Source organism: Saccopteryx leptura, chromosome 2, assembly GCF_036850995.1.
Source record: "Saccopteryx leptura isolate mSacLep1 chromosome 2, mSacLep1_pri_phased_curated, whole genome shotgun sequence".
NCBI classification, from domain to species: Eukaryota; Metazoa; Chordata; class Mammalia; order Chiroptera; family Emballonuridae; genus Saccopteryx; species Saccopteryx leptura.
The window spans coordinates 180,236,803-180,254,518 of NC_089504.1; the positions used below are offsets into that span (position 1 = coordinate 180,236,803).

The window sequence follows — 17,716 nt, forward strand, 5'->3', positions numbered from 1 at the left end:
GAGCTTTTGCTCAAACCAGATGAGCCCGCGCTCAAACTGGTGGCCTCGGGGTCTCGAACCTGGGTCTTTCGCATCCCAGTCCAACGCTCTATCCACTGTGCCACCACCTGGTCAGGCTTATTTTATTTTTTTTGATGGAGACAGAGAGAGGGACATACACAGACAGGAAGGGAGAGAGAAGAATCAATTCTTTGTTGCGGCACCTTAGTTGTTTATTGAGTGCTTTCTCATATGTGCCTAGACTGGGGGACTATATGCAGAGCAAGTGACCTGTTGCTCAAGCCAGCAACCTTGGGCTCAAGCCAAATGAGCCCATGCTCAAGCTGGTGACCTCAGGGTTTCGAACCTGGGTCCTCTGCGTCCCAGTCCGACACTCTCTCCACTGCACCACCACCTAGTCAGGCTGAACACATTTTAAATGACCTCCTCTTCACTTTTCTCCTCCAAAGAAAGCCTCAGTGTGTGGTCAGCACACAATGCCCGACGGACAACGTCTTATCTGTCACTGTCCATCCCTGCAACACTCTCTTGTTTCCCCACTCACTGATCTTACCATTCCAGTGCTCAGGTTTCCTAGGCATGCTAAGGTGACAGTGATGATGTACTGTACGTACATTTTAAAAGGCAGTGCCTTGAATAAATTGAACAAGTGAAATTTTAGGCATCTAGGCAGGAGCTTTATCAAATACCTCATATTCCTTTTAAATTACTGCCATAGCATGCTTTTTGTTAAACTGGCAATAAAATGTTAGTGTCTGAAGTCTGGCTTAGGGTGTATATTAAAAAAAGGTAAGGCCCTGGCCGGTTGGCTCAGCGGTAGAGCGTCGGCCTGGCGTGCGGGGGACCAGGGTTCGATTCCCGGCCAGGGCACATAGGAGAAGCGCCCATTTGCTTCTCCACCTCCCCCCCTCCTTCCTCTCTGTCTCTCTCTTCCCCTCCCGCAGCCAAGGCTCCATTGGAGCAAAGATGGCCCGGGCGCTGGGGATGGCTCCTTGGCCTCTGCCCCAGGCGCTAGAGTGGCTCTGGTCGCAGCAGAGCGACACCCCGGAGGGGCAGAGCATCGCCCCCTGGTGGGCAGAGCGTCTGCCCCTGGTGGGTGTGCCGGGTGGATCCCGGTCGGGTGCATGCGGGAGTCTGTCTGACTGTCTCTCCCCGTTTCCAGCTTCAGAAAAAATAAAAAAAAAAAAAAAAAAAAAAAAAAGGTAAGATTTTTTTTCTTAGTCTGATAATATTAAAACCACTATTTATCATTAAAAAGAATCCCATGAAAAAGGCCATCAATCAAAACCTGATCTTTAGGGCCACTAAATATCATGGCAGCTTCCAGCAAGATCTGTTACCTGCAGTGCTAGAATGACAGGCTCCCTTCATTAGGAGAGCCTGCCCTAGGTGAGCGCATTTTCTTTGTGCCTACGTGGTTTTTATGGAAAAGACGTAGAGAAAGCAGTAAGACAGTATTTATATGTACTGTGTAGAACACCACAATCTTATCTCCAAAAAGCTCCTGATTTCATTCATTCACAAAACATTATATTTATCTCACAGCTTTTTAAAAAAGGCCCAGTTACTGATGTTTCTTCACATAGTATTTGGGACCAAAGTCTCACGCAGGCCTTGCATCTCCCTGGGGAGTGCGCTATCAGTAGTGGTGAGTAACAGATTTTTCAGTCATTTCTCCCACTCTTCACATCTGATTTGGTCTAGCTAGACTTCTTAATACTCTTTCTCTCTTTCTGCAAACAGTATTATTTCACATTCTGCACAGAGCATGTAGTGCAGCACCTATTTAAGTGTATCCTTTTATGTGTATACCACAAGGCCCCAGGATTTATTTGGAATGTCCTTTCCAGAGTTTGTTTAGAAGTCATTTGTTTGAAACCTTGAAACAATTACCTAAGTAGCAGTTAGGTCCCCAAGTAGGCTCCACGAGACTATTCAGCCATAATGTTATGGGTTGAGTCATGCCCCTCCCCCCAACTCCTATATTGATACACTAACCCCCATAATCTCAGAGAGTGACTATATTTGAAGGGATGATTTAAAGAGATGATTAAGTTAAGATGAGGCTGTTAGAGTGGGTTCTATTCCAATCTAACTGGTGTCCTTGTGTAGAAGAAGTAATGTAGACACAGCAGAGAGACCAGGGATGCATGTGACCTGAAGAAAGACCATGTGAGGACACAGAGAGAAAGTGGCTATCTGAAAGCCAAGGAGAGAGACCTCAGGAGAATTCTTGATCTTAAACTTCTAGCTTCCAGAACTGTGAAAAAGTCAATTTCTGGTTGTTGGGTTTTTTTTTGTATTTTTTCGAAGTTAGAAGCAGGGAGGCAGTCAGACAGACTCCCGCATGTGCCTGACTGGGATCCACCCGGCACACCCACCAGGGGGCGATGCTCTGTTGAGGCTGGAGCCATTCTAGCGCCTGAGGTGGAGGCCATGGAGCCATCCTCAGCGCCCGGGCCAACTTTGCTCCAATGGAGCCTTGGCTGCAGGAGGGGAAGAGAGAGACTGAGAGAAAGGAGAGAGGGAAGGGTGGAGAAGCAGATGGGCGCTTCTCCTGTGTGCCCTGACCAGGAATTGAACCCGGGACTTCCACACACCGGCTGATGCTCTACTGCTGAGCCAACTGGCCAGGACCCAATTTGTTTTTGTTTGTTTTTTTTGTATTTTTCTGAAGCTAGAAACGGGGGGGCAGTCAGACAGACTCCCGTATGCGCCCGACCGGGATCCACCCGGCATACCCACCAGGGGGCGAAGCTCTGCCCATCTGGGGCATCACTCTGTCGCGACCAGAGCCACTCTAGCGCCTGGGGCAGAGGCCAAGAAGCCATCCCCAGCGCCCGGGCCATCTTTTGCTCCAATGGAGCCTCGGCTGCGGGAGGGGAAGAGAGAGACAGAGAGGAAGGAGAGGGGGAGGGGTGGAGAAGCAGATGGGCGCCTCTCCTGTGTGCCCTGGCCGGGAATCAAACCCGGGACTTCCGCATGCCAGGCTGACGCTCTACCACTGAGCCAACCAGCCAGGACCCCAATTTGTTTAATAAGCCCCACCACCTTCTCAGTCTTTGATACTTTGTTACAGCAGCTTTGAAAAGAAATATAATGTTATAGAACCTAACCACCATTCATAAGATTTTACCTTCTGGAAGATGCTTTCTGAGTTCTAACTACTGACATCAGAAACACATCCTCACTTGCTCCAGTGGCAAGCTAGTGTGTCCTGGTCCCATCTTTTTACACAGCACCAGAAGGGGTCCAGGGAGAAAACCTCATTTCCACGACAGTGGCCCTACAGTTGGACGCTCTATAGGGCTGCAGGAGATTCCCGTAGAGGCCTGGGACAACTAATAGCAGGATTAGTTAGAGCAGCTGGAGGGATGGGTCATTCAAGTAGTAGGGATTCCCTGGACTAGTGAATATACAGGACGGTGGTGGTGGCAGTACTTCCCCCAGCTCCCGGGAGAAGCAGCGCTTTCAGTGACAGGGCACAGGAGAATTGGGAGGGAACGGAGGGAACTGTCTTTATGTATATAAACTGAGGACTGCTTATATTTCAGGATAGCCTTTTGATTTTACATGGCGGGAGTCATGCCTCACTGAGACTGGGGTATGGTCCCATACTTTTTGCTTTTTTTAAGGGTACACAGGCTTCCCCAGAGAATTACAACTGCACACAGCACTGTTACTACAGGAGCTTCATATTCTCCAGGGGTGCTGGGGCAGAAGGATGGCTGAGAGTGCACAGTGTGCACCAGAAGTAGATCCTGCCTATAAGAAATGTAAGTTATTTCTATTTCTAGACTGTCCCACCAAACCTTTTGTAAAAAATTAAACAGCTTGAAAGAAAACTAAGGACAATTTACTTCAAATGCTCTGACTAGACTGGAAATCCATCAGTTCCATAGTTTCCAAGCTCTGCTGGCTTTATATTTGCAGTTTCTACTCCAGTCATTTTTTTTTTTTTGGTATTCATAAGAATTTTCTTTTTTGCTTAGCTGGGGGTACATTATCTCTGGATGTTGACATTGGAGAGGACAGACCCATATTTAATATACTGACTTGTACTCATTGTCAAGACTCATTAAAATTCCAAGATGGTAAGTCAGAGCTCCCACAGGAGCTCCTAGGGAGTCGGCAGTGCTCACCTTCTCTCACTGCGGTGGCTCAAACACAAAGGGCAGCAAAAAACACATTAATATCTCTAAAAATGCAAAGCTTTGTAATTAAATAAATATTCCATATTCATCTTTTAGACCATTAAAGAGTCCAGTGCAAGAACCAAGCTAATGAAACTAGACTAAAAAAAGGTTCTTGTATTCAGTGCTGCAAAGCCAAGGGCGCATGAGACCTGAATTCACAGCAGGTGTTTTACATACAATTCTGTTTGGTCCCAGCAAGCTGGGGGTAGACACCAGTAATGAGGACCAGGAGCTGCCCTAGTCAAGAAGTGGGGAAAGACCTGTAGACAAAATAGACACAGCAGAGTCCCCTTCTCTGAGACAAGTTACAGAGGAAGAATGGTTGGAGGAATCTCTGTCCCTCCATGGTTTGTTCTAGCTAGACTTCTTAATATTCTTTTTCTCTTTCTGCAAACAGTATTATTTCACATTCTGCACAGAGCATGTAGCGCAGCACCTATTTAAGTGTATCCTTTTATGTGTACACCACAAGCTGCTCTCACGTTGGGAGTTAACTGCAATTAATGCTTAATATCTTTGTAATTTCAACTATGTGAAAGAGTTCCTCAACTCCTCCATTTTTAAATCCTCATTTGCTTTTCCTTTACACAACTTAGTTTCAGGGGACTTTCACAAGAAGTAAGGTAGCAGCTCTGTGTCCTGAGGCCCTGTTCTCTCCTGCGGAGTCTGCCCAGCTCCTTCGTATCAATCTCCTCCTTTCTTTCCTTTTGTTATTGTTGAACAAGCTTTTCTCTGCCAGATTTTCAACATGCAACTGGCAAGATACTCGGCTGTTTGCATAAAAAAGTTAATGGCAGCTTTCAGAGGAAGGAGAAAATGCCAGGCTGTGTGAGAGCAGAAAGGAGGGGAAAAAATGAGGTTACTCCACAGGGTTTTTCTTGTAAATTTGTGAACATGCGCCCCCCCCCCCCCCCCCCCCCCCCCCCCGCAAGCCCTGGCCCAGCACACACACATTTATCTCCATGGCTCTGCAGGTCTTCCTGCTGGGTCACTGGTCTCGCCTCTCAGCCTCTCTCACTGTGCTGCTTAGTTTTTTTGACAAAAGTTCAACATCAGAAATGAGGAAACAAATTCAAATATCATAAAAAGAAGAAAACCAGATCAGAAACATTCAGGCTGGGAACCAGAACAAGTTTGTTGCCCCACAAAGAACCATTCTTCTTTTTTCTTTCTTTCCTATTTTCTCTCCCTGCTCTCCTTATCCTTTGCCCCGCAACAGCTCAAATGTCCATTTGGCTCACTCGTGTGTACAACAATCTGTACAAATGCATTCAAAGCAGAAGAATGGAGTGTCACGTCGTGACTCATGATCAATGCGCTCCTGAGTGAGGGAGGTGACTTTCAGGTTCTGTGCCCAGCACTGCCCTGGCATTCACACCCTCTGGGTCACCACTTTGAAAAGAGAGGGGCACCAGCCAAAGAGTGATTGATCAAAATGGAGAAAACAAATGGAAGAAGGAATCCAAGGAAAGGACAAGGTCTGAGCCAAGTTTTGGAACAATACTTTCCTGAAAATTAAAAATGGGACTGAGTGCTGGGAAAGGGAGCTGGATCCAAAGCTCCATGACCCCAGAGCAGGCTGGCTGGTGTGAGTTCATCCCAAGGCAGTCAGCCTCTGGTGGGAGGCTGGCATTCATGGTGGAAAAAAAGAATTAGTGCCCTAGGGAGAAATCATTTTTAGCCTTTTAGCAGAATTTGCCCATCAGTTAAACTGCTTCAAAAAGAGGAGACTGGGGGTGGGGTATAATTTTTTTCTGTTTTTGCTTTAAATTAAACTATCATTGGTAATACAGCAAAAGTACAGGTCTTTTAGTGTACAATTTGATGAATTTTGATAGTATTCTTTTTTATTGATAGTATTATTAATGTTCTTAAGCATGTTCATTTGCAGAAGAGGATAAAAATCTGAACCTCAGTTTTACTCATCTAAATTTTTAATAACTTTCTAATTTCTTTTTTCTTTTTTTTTATTCAGTGAGAGGAGGGGAGGAAGAGACAGACTCTGGCACGCGCCCCGACCAGGATCCTCCCAGCAAGCCCACTAGGGGGCAATGCTCTGCCCATCTGGGGACATGCTCCCAACCAAGCTCTTTTTAGTGCCTGAGACTAGGCCATGGAGCCATCCTCAGCATCAGGAGCCAACTCATTTCAATAGAGTCATGGCTGCAGGAGGGAGAGAGGGAGAAAGGGAGAGAGGAAAAAGGAGGGGGTGGAGAGAGAGGGGGAGAGGGAGAGAGAGAGAGAGAAAGAAGTGAGAAGGGGAGGGGTGGAGAAGCAGATGGGTGCTTCTCCTGTGTGCCCTGATTGGGAATCGAACCCGGGATATCCACACACTGGGTCGACACTCTACCACTGAGCCAATTGGCCAGAGCCTAAATTTATTTTCAAATTTCAAACTTATATAAAAGTTGCAAGAATAATACAAGAAACTATATTCTTCACCCAAATTGCTAACATTTTACTAATTTTGTCTTACTCATGTTTCTCTCTTTTTTTTTTTTTAATTTTTTTGTATTTTTCTGAAGTTGGAAACGGGGAGGCAATCAGACAGACTCCCACATGCGCCCGACCAGGATACAACCTGGCATGCCCACCAGGGGGCGATGCTCTGCCCATCTGGGGTGTTGCTCTGTTGCAACCAGAGCCATTCTAGCACCTGAGGCAGAGGCCATGGAGCCATCCTCAGCGCCTGGCCAACTTTGCTCCAATGGAGCCTTGGCTGCAGGAGGGGAAGAGAGAGACAGAGAGGAAGGAGAAGGGGAGGGGTGTAGAAGCAGATGGGCGCTTTTCCTGTGTGCCCTGGCCAGGAATTGAACCCAGGGACTCCTGCATGCCAGACCGACGCTCTACCACTGAGCCAACAGGCCAGGGCCATGTTTCTCTTAATATATGGATATAAGTGTATGTATGTATACAAATCTATCTATCTGCCTGCCTGCCTGCCTACCTACCTACCTATCTAATCTATATCTATATCTATATAATTCTCTCTATATATGTTCCCTAATTGTTAAATTCAGGTTACATATTGTTTGGCAAAAATACCCACCTATGCTCTTCTGAATGCATAATACAGAAAGTACACAATGTGGATTTGTCCTATTACTAGTGATGTTAACATTAGTCACTTGGGTTAGATGGCATCTCCCAGGTTTCCCCAATGTAAATTAACTTAAAGAATTTTATGCTAAATAGTTAAGTGATACACATTTTTTTGTGAAGAGATGCTTTCATACAATGGAAATGTCCTGTTCCTTAGCAAACTTTTACCCACTGGTTTCGCGTTCATTGATACTTCTACACAAATCAGTTATTACCATGGTGGATGCCAATATCCACCATTCCACCATTCATGATTCCATCATTCCTTCCACAGAGATTAGCTGCATTCTACTAGAGGATATAGCTTTCCTTTCTTCCATACTTATTTGCTTATTAATTCACTTCTTTTTTTCTTTCTTTTGTGAGAGAGACAGAGAGAGGGACAGGTAGCAATGACAGACAGAGAGGGAGAGAGATGAGAAGCATCAATTCTTCGTTGTGGCACTTAGTTGTTCATTGATTGTTTTCTCATATATACCTTGACCAGGGGGCTACAGCAGGGTGAGTGACCCCTTGCTCAAGCCAGAGACCTTGGGTTCAAGCCAGCGACCTCGCATGCTTAAGCCTGCATTCAAGCTGGCAATCTCGTGTTTCGAACCTGGGTCCTCTGAGTCCCAATCCAACGCTCTATTCACTGCACCACCACCTGGACAGGCTTAATTTATGTATTTTTATTTTCTTTTGTATTTTTCTGAAGTGAGAAGCGGGAAGGCAGAGAGACAGACTCCTGTGTGCACCGGACCAGGATCTACCCGGCAAGCCCACTATGGGGCGATGCTCTGCCCATCTGGGGCGTTGCTCTGTTGCAACCAGAGCCATTCTAGCACCTGAGGCAGAGGCCACAGAGCCATCTCCAGCACCCGGGCCAACTTTGCTCCAATGGAGCCTTGGCTGTGGGAGGGGAAGAGAGATATAGAGAGAAAGAAGAAGGGGAAGGGTGAAGAAGCAGATGGGTGCTTCTCCTGTGTGCCCTGGCCGGGAATCAAACCCGGGACATCTACATGCTGGGCCAACACTCTAACACTGAGCCCACTGGCCAGGGCCTTAATTTACTTCTTTATACCTGTAAAGATTCACATATTTTTATTTTATTTCTATTCTATATCAATGAGTTATAATCTGTTATTCTGCTGCTTTAATCTTTAAAATTTTATCACTGGGAATCCCTGTGTCCTTCTGACATATTCTCACATTCCTGGAACACTTTCTTACTTTCTGGTATAATCAGCTATTCTGGGTTTTTGTTGTACTTTGCCACACACAGCACTAGACTCAGCCATATTTCCTGAATCCCCAGTTATTTTGGGTGGAAAAAGGCATGTAGAAATTAAGATTTGGGTGCTTAGGTGATCTCTTGGTTTACTATTGTATCAATGCTTCTATGGCCTCTCAGCAGATAAGGCTAAGAAATATATGTGTGCAAAATGTAAAATAATATAAGATTTATACTTATCTGAAAAATTTCAACAATGTCTCTTATTCTAATAGTACCAAGAACTAGAGGGCTTAGATTCAGTAAACAATAATAAACACAGCCTGACCAGGCGGTGGCGCAGTGGATAGAGTGTCAGACTGGGATGCAGAGGACCCAGGTTCGAGACCCTGAGGTCGCCAGCTTGAGCGCAGGCTCATCTGGTTTGAGCAAAAAGCCCACCAGCTTGAACCCAAGGTCGCTGGCTCCATCAAGGGGTTACCCGGTTTGCTGAAGGCCCGCGGTCAAGGCACATATGAGAAAACAATCAATAAACAACTAAGGTGTCGCAACAAAAAACTTCTCATCTCTCTCCGTTCCAGTCTGTCTGTCCCTGTCTATTGCTCTCTCTGACTCACTCTCTGTCTCTGTAAAAAATAAAAACAAAAAAACAAAAAAACCCAATAATAAACACAAAGATAGCCTGAATAGTATGACATGATATCAATTATTTCAAATATTTATCATACTAAACAGTATTACATATTATTTATGAAAAGAAATGTGTACTAAAAAGATAATAATATGGACTATAGAAATGCACACCTACTTAGGACAGTACTTGCCACTGTAGATGGAAAGGAAAAATGCAACTTAGAAGAGGTATGAAGAAGACTATATTTAGCACTAAAAAAATCCAAAGTAGATGTAACAAAATAGTATTTGTCAATTCAGAGTACAAAGGTGATGTTATATTAATCTCAATACTTTTTCTGAATGCTTGAAATATTTCATTTAAAATTATTTGGCACAACTACACACAAAAAAGAGTGCCTAGGGACCAATATTGGAACTAAATATGTATTATGTAAAAAAATGGCAACCATAGGTTTTCACTGAGGAAACGTTCTTCTGAAATTCTCTGTAAAAAATTTTTATGACTCCTAAAATATAAAATGTAAGACTTCTCTTTTGGATTACAATACAGATATAGAATTAAAGAAAGCCTGAATTAAGAATGCCCAGATACGTCTGACCAGGCGATGGCGCAGTGGAGAGAGCGTCAGACTGGGATGCAGAGGACCCAGGTTCAAGACCCCGAGGTTGCCTGCTTGAGCGCAGGCTCATCTGGTTTGAGCAAAAGCTCACCAGCTTGGACCCAAGGTCGCTGGCTTGAGCAAAGGGTTACTAGGTCCGCTGAAGGCCTGCGGTCAAGGCACATATGAGAAAGCAATCAATGAACAACTAAGGTGTTGCAACGTGCAACGAAAAACTAATAATTGATGCTTCTCATCTCTCCATTCCTGTCTGTCTGTCCCTGTCTATCCCTCTCTCTGTCTCTGAAAATAATAAAATTAAATTAAATTAAAAAAAAAGAAAGAAAGCCCAGATATGACTAGAGCTATAGGGTCAGAATTTTTCATGCTCAAGATTCTAGAATAAGGGAAAATTCCAAGGTTGATGGAATTCTAGCCCATCATTCTAATTCTTAGTAAAATATTAACTAAAATTAATGATGATCATAATAGCAATAACTACCACCTATCTGTATTAATTCTCACAATATTGTATCTGTAGAAAGATGAAGGAATAGGTAGAGATGTTAAGAAAACTAAAATAAAAAGGTCAGGTGACAAAAAACAACACAAATCTAAGTCTACCTGACTCTAATATGCGTGCCCTTAACTTCCATACAACACTAAAGCTGACACCAGTAGTACAGGACACTAATGTACGCATGCCTGCCTGTCATTTATGTACCTATCTGTCAAATCAATCCATCAAAACTAATATATCACACCCAAAGAAAACTCCATCCAGTATAAAATTTGGGGGCAGACTTATAAAACTAAAAAATTAGAAGTCACTGGTATGAATCAATATCAATTCAAGAATTTCCCAAAATTAAAGCAAACAAAACACAAATCCAAGAGACTCAGAGATCCCAAACAGAATTTTAGTCCAAAGATGAAAAACAAACATGACAAGTTGGCACATTATTTTCAAGTGGTTGAAGACATTTAATAACAAAATCAAAATAAAATCTTGAAAGTAGAAAAAAAAAACATGACAGAAGAAATAAAAGACTATAGAATATTTTTCAACAGAAACAATAGAAACCAGAAGAAAATGGAACTGTACCTTTAAAGTATTAAAAAAACCAAGAACAGTCAACCTAGAATTCTATACCTGGATAAGAGTATCTTTCAAAAAGAAGTGTATTAGTTTGCTAGGGTTGCCATAACAAGATACCACAGACTAGGTAGCTTAATGACAGAAATTTATTTTTCACAGTTTGGGAAGCAAGAAGTTCAAGATTAATGTGTTGGCAGAGTTGATTACTTTTGAGGCCTCTCCACTTGGCTTATAGGTGGTCGCCTTCTTGCTGTGTCCTCATGTGCTTTTTTTTCTCTGTGAGCACACACCCTTGGTGTCTCTATGTATATTCTAATCTTTTCTTTTTTTTTTTTTTTTTTTTTTTTTTTCATTTTTCTGAAGCTGGAAACAGGGAGAGACAGTCAGACAGACTCCCGCATGCGCCCGACCGGGATCCACCCGGCACGCCCACCAGGGGCGGTGCTCTGCCCCCCCAGGGGGCGATGCTCTGCCCATCCTGGGCGTCGCCATATTGCGACCAGAGCCACTCTAGCGCCTGAGGCAGAGGCCACAGAGCCATGCCCAGCGCCCGGGCCATCTTTGCTCCAATGGAGCCTTGGCTGCGGGAGGGGAAGAGAGAGACAGAGAGGAAAGCGCGGCGGAGGGGTGGAGAAGCAAATGGGCGCTTCTCCTATGTGCCCTGGCCGGGAATCGAACCCGGGTCCTCCGCACGCTAGGCCGACGCTCTACCGCTGAGCCAACCGGCCAGGGCTCTAATCTTTTCTTATAGTGACATCAGTCTGGATTAGGGCCTACCCTATAAGCCTCATTTAATAGGCCCTATCTCCAAATATAACCATATTATAGAATTTAGGGCTTCAGCATATAAATTTTTTTGGTGTCATAATTTAGTCCATAACATTCCATGCTCTGTAGTCCTAAAATTCATGTCCTTCTTATGTGCAAAACACATTCACTCCCATCCCCAAAGCCCCAAAGTCTTAACCCATTCTAGCATCAATTCTAAATCTCAAATGTTATCTAAATATCATCGAAATCAAGTGTGGGTGAGACTCAAAGTATGATTCACCCTGAGGCAAAATTCCTTTCTAGATGTGAACCTGTTGAAACCAGACAAGTTATCTACTTCTAACATATGAGGGTGGGACAGACATAGGCTAGACTTTTCCATTCCAAAAGGGAGAAATTGGAAAGAAGAGAAAGAGATCATGAGTTTCAAACAAGTCCAAAACCTAGCAGAGTAAATTCTACTAGAATATAAGGCTCAAGAATAATCCTCTTTGGTTGGATGCTCTGTTCTTTGGCCTTAAATGGCAGCCTGGCCGATTGAAACCAAGGAGGTAGCCCTGCCCTCTGGAACCAAGGAGGTAGAAAGATCATCTTGCTCTCTGAGGTGGTGGGTATACTCTGCCTGCAAGAAACTTACTTTAAACATAAGGACATACCTTAAAAGCAAATAAATGGAAAAAAGTTGACCATACACTCACTCATTTAAAGAGGGATGGAGTGGTTACATTAATATCAGACAGCAGATTTCACAGTATTACCAGTTTTGAAGAGACACTGCATAATGATAAAAGAGTTAAATCATAAAGTGGACGAAACAATCTTTTTTTTTTTTTTTAAGTGAGAGACAAAGAGAGGGACAGACAGAGAGGAAGAAAAGAGATGAGAAGCATCAATTCTTTGTTGTGGCTCCTTAGTTGTTCATTGATTGCTAACTCATATGTGCCTTGACTGGGGGGCTCCAGCAGAGCTAGTGACACCTTGCTCAAGCCACAATCTTGGGCTCAAGCCAGTGACTTGGGCTTCAAGCCAGAGACCTTTGGGCTCAAGCCAGTAACCCTGTGCTCAAGCTGGTGAGCCTGTGCTCAAGGCAGATGAGCCCACGCTCAAGCCTGTGACCTTGGGGTTTTGAACCTGGGTCCTCTAAATCCCAGTCTGACGCTCTATCTACTGTGCCATCACCTGGTCAGGCTGTCTTGTTTCTTGATATAAGCTTGTAATGATGCTTTTGCTGCATCCTAGAAATTTTGATATATTGTGTGTCATTTTCATTTGTCTGTATATATCTTTTAATTACTGCTTTTATTTCTTCTCCGACTCATTTTTTTAGAAGTCTGTTGTTTCATTTCCACATATTTTGTGGGTTTCTTTACTTCCTTTTTACAATTGAGTTCTAATTTCAAAGCCTATGATTAGAAAATATGCTTGGTATAATTTCAATCTTCTTGAATTTGTTGATGTTAGTTTTGTGGCCCAACATATGGTCTATCCTTGAGAATGTTCCATGCACACTGGAGAAGAATGTATAATATGACATTTTGGGATGAAATGTCCTATAAATGTCTATTATGTCCATTTGGTCTAGAGCAGGGGTCTCAAACTCGTGGCCCGCAGGCCGCATGTGGCCCGCCGAACAATTTTGTGCGGCCCGCAGACTAATCCATGAAGTTCAAAATATTTTGGATAAAATTAAGTAAGCCTAGGGGCCTACTTGTATTTTTCATTTCTCTAGCATCCTAGCTAGATATTAGCTTAGTTAACAGCAGTTGTGATGCGAACTACAGTTTCTGGTCGTTTTGTGACACTGAGTAAACTGCATGTACGATTGTGCTTGTTGTACTGATTTTTTTTTTGTTTTCAACTGCAGTGAGAAAAGTGTTACATAACAGTTGCCTTTTGTAGACCTAGTGCGGCCCGCCGAATGGCTGTGATCTTGCTCTGTGGCCCACATGCTGAGTTGAGTTTGAGACCCCTGGTCTAGAGTGTCATTTAAGGCCAATATCTCTTTATTGATTTTCCTTTTGGATAATCTATCTGAACTGTTAATGGTGTGTTGAAATCTCCAAGTATGATTGTGATTTTGTCTGCTTCTATTTCTAGATAAGTTAGTAGATGTCTTATATATTTTGGTGTCCCTGGTTTGGTGCATGTGTATTCTTGATACAATGTCCCCTTTATCATTATGAAATGTCCATCTTTGTCTCTGGATACTTTTGTTGTCTTGAAGTCAGCATTGTCAGATATGAGTATGGCTACACCTGCTTTTCGTTGGATATTATTTGCTTGGAGAATTGTTTTCCAACCTTTCACTTTGAAAGCTTAGATATGTCTCTTGAAGGCAGCATATCATTAAGTTTTGCTTTTTGACCCAATAGGCTACTCTGTGCCTCTTTATTAGTGAGTTCAGTCCATTTACATTTGGAGTAATTTTTGACACTTGAGGGCTTCCAAGAGCCATTTTATGTTTTGTTTTCTGGTAGCTGTGTGCTTTGTTTGGTTCTTCTCTTTTGTGTTTCTGTCAGTTGTTTTTGTTTGTTGGTATTTAATACTTCTTTCCTCTGCATCTTCTTTTTCTAAGCTGTGTGTTTCAGTAGGGGCTTTCTCGTGTGTGGTTACCATTAAGTTATTAAGAGAAAAATGTTCATATGTACAAGAGTTTTTTGTTTTGTGAGTGCTTCTGCACTCCATCCCCACTTGCTACTGCAGATCTTTCTTCTCTCCCCTTTAATGTTATTGTCATAGATTATGCTTGGTGTTATTGTGAACTTGTTGGAGCTTTTACTTGTAGTTTTGATTTGTTTTGTTCTTTGTATCTGGTTTAATAATTTCCTTGAGTATTTCCTACAGTGGGGATTTCTGGTGATAAATTCCCTCAGTTTCTGTATGTCTGGAAAAGTTTTTTATTTCTCCTTCATATCTGAAGGATAACTTTAATGGATATAGTATTCTTGACTAATAATTCCTCTCTTCAGTACTTTGAACGTTTGGGTTAACTCTCTTCTGGCTTGTAGAGTTTCTGCTGAGAAGTCTGATGATAACCTAATGGGCTTTCTTTTATATGTTATGTTCTTCTTTTCCCTAGCTGCCTTGTGGATTCTTTCTTTGTCATTGATTTGTGACAATTTTATTATGATGTGCCTTGTAGTAGGTCTGTTTGGGTTGTGGTAATTAGGTGTTCTGTTTGCTTCTTGGATTCAAGGCTCTAACTCTTTACATAGGCTTGGGAAATTCTCATCAATTATGTGAACAGGTTCTCCATTCCCTTCTCCCTCTCTTCTTCTGATACACCCATTATTCTTACATTGTTCTTTCTGATGAAGTCAGACAATTCTTGTAGAATTCTTTCAGTTTTTTAAATTCATGAGTCTCTCTCCCCTTCTCTCTGTAGCATCTCTAATTGCCTGTCTTTGATGTCACTTATTCTTTCCTCTATCTGGCTTGTTCTATTAGCTAAACTTGCTACCTCAGTCTTTAATTCATGTACTGAGTTCTTCATCCCTGTTTTTAAAGTTTCATTCTCTTTGGTGAGGTGTTCATTTTGTTCATTAATTTGTTTTCTGAGATCGTTAAGTTGCCTACTACTGTCTTCTTGCATCTTGTTGAGTATTTTCAGAACTTCAATTTTGAATTCTCTATCATTTAACTGCAAGGTTTCCATGTGATTGAGAGTTTTTTCTGGAGATTTTTCATTTTCTTTCTGAACTCATCTCTGTCTTGTGTAGCCATGGTATTTGATTTCTTCTTTCTTGATGGTGTTTGAGAGTGATATTGTTAAGAACCTTAAAAAAACACAACTAAGAAAATAAAAACTTAACATAAAAAAATACAATGAAAAATATCAAAATTTAAAAATTATTACAAGAAAAACTACCCCAAAAAAGATTGAAAGCAAACAAACAAACAAAAAAAAAATAAAAAAACACTCACCAAAAAATAAGAAGAAAAAATATATAAAAATGAAATAAAATGAAATTTAAAAGAGAAAAAAAGGATAAGAAGGAAAAAAGGTAAAAAAGAGGGGGAAAGAAGGAAAAATAAAATTTGGTTTTGAAAGGTTTCTTCCAGTAGGTGTTGCTGTATTACAACTTTTAGCTCTGTGAAGTTCCTGGGTTGTCCTCTGCTGAGATGTTGCTGTCATGATATAGGCAGGGCTGCAGTCACATTGGTGGGTAGGGTGTGTTGTGAGGGCTTTACAGCTTCAGTCTTATGGCTTCAGCTTTCTGGCTTTACAGCTCTAGCAATGGCAACCTCAGGCTTCCCGGCACTCTTACCCACTTCTCAACATACCTGGGGACTGGATGTGGAGCACCTCTGTTCTTCAGGGGAGAGAGTGGCTCTGGAGAGCTTGCTCTGGGGTTTGTCTCTGCTACTCTCTGTTCTGTGAGACGAGTGAGGTGGGATTCAGGAGGCAGGACTTTAGTTTTCTCTGTCTTTGCCGAGTGTGGACTGCAGGCTGGCTGCAGGAACACTGGGTGACCCTGCGCTCTGGCCACTTTGGTTTCTCTCCCCCTCTGCCCCTCTGTCTCACCACTTCACCCAGCAGAAGGAGACCCAGTCAGTATGAGTTTCCCTCTCTATACCTCTCAGTCAAAATCCAGAAAGTCTGGATTTTGTCTTCTCCTCATAGTCTAGCAGAGAAAAACAAACCCAGTCACTCCAGGTTTGTCTCCTCTCCAAAGCTCATGGTGAATGCGTTTTATCTTCCACCCAACTTTTTATCCTGTCCCACCTTTAGTCCTTGGTGCATGGATATTTCAGGTACGCCTGTGAGCCCAGCTGGGGTTCCTTTGCTGTGTTATAGTTGTTCAATTTGTTGATATTTCAAGGGGAGAGATCAGGAGTATCTCTCATGCTGCCATCACTTTGATGTCAACAACTAATGGCTCTGTTTTTTAAATCTTAGTATATCGTAACCCACAGTTCCCTAGACACAAGTGAAGATACATGCTACTGACTTGTCATAAATCCCTATCCAAATATCCTTACTCAGTTTCCTGCAGTGGCTGTAATCATCAGTGGCCATTAGTTCTGTGAAGGGACTGTCATTAACCTTCTTACTTCTAAATTAGCCCTTTCTGATACCTGCATAAGTTATAAAGTAGAATGTCCTTCATATGGTAATTACTAATATCTGTTGAAGAACACTGCTAAGAATATTGAATATGAGCACTAAATTCCCCAGGTAGCTCCTATTGCATCAACCTAAGTAGCAGCTGAATTTGAATAGGGTCTTATTACAGTTCAAGTGATGTACCTGTTCCTGGGTCATCTTCTGCAGCTCATTCTCCCAAGTTGCTTGGTCATCATCCAAGTTATAAGAAGCTGGTGGAGTGAGCCCACGAAGGATCAAGGGGTCTCGGTCATGGCAAAGGGCTGTCAGGTGTCCAATATACAATTTTAATTTGCTTCTATTTTGGTCAAGTTCTAAGAGGGGCTGGATGATCTGAGATTAAAAAAAAAATGAGGAGAGTCAAGGTCACTCTGAAACAAGAAGTTTGACTATCTTTTTTTTTTTTTTTGGTTAAGTTTGACTATCTTTATGCTTCCCAAGTCAAAGAAAACTGAACAAAGACTAAAGCTCTTCTAATCAATATTGAAATCTTCAGGATTATAAAAAGAAACAGTTCTACATACCTGTACATTGACAGTGTCACATCCAACCACCATTCTGGGAGATGGGTAGGAAATGATGGCTTAATGTATCAATATGAGACTTAAGAATTCCATACTTTGGCAGGAAATGAAACACAGGACTACCTTGTTTTTACAGAGATGACATTTGTGATAAAGACTCCAGTTACCTCATAGTTTCTCTTTCCATTTATTTTTGAGTAGATTACCAAAAACTGCTTGTGAAATTTGCTCATCTGAAAGCCTGGACAAAATATACTTCACATGTTCCTCCACCTCCTAGAATAGAAGAAAAATTCTGCCTCTGGAGAAGGTGCACGTTCTCCTTGGCCAAGAAATGTGATGAGGGAACTCATTACTAACCTACCTCGTCCTGGCTTAAGCTCCCTTCATTCACCTCACAGAGACTATCCAATATTCTTTTTAAACAGTGATTGATAAATCCTTATATAACACCAAATACCTGACTTAT

At 42.4% G+C, this 17,716-nt stretch overlaps 1 protein-coding gene across 13 annotated transcripts in view; it reads right to left on the reverse strand.

Annotated features, from left to right (window-relative positions):
• Positions 1-17,716, reverse strand: part of ERC1 (ELKS/RAB6-interacting/CAST family member 1) — a 544,893-nt gene that overhangs the window by 29,979 nt on the left and 497,198 nt on the right. For 9 of the 13 annotated variants that reach the window (XM_066369492.1, XM_066369490.1, XM_066369487.1 and 6 more), the window contains one exon: positions 16,868-17,056. In XM_066369492.1, coding sequence (XP_066225589.1) covers positions 16,868-17,056 — 189 coding nt within the window. Of the gene's footprint in view, positions 1-16,867; positions 17,057-17,716 lie in introns of those variants that run through there. The other 4 variants (XM_066369497.1, XM_066369499.1, XM_066369495.1 and 1 more) reach the window with 1 other exon arrangement.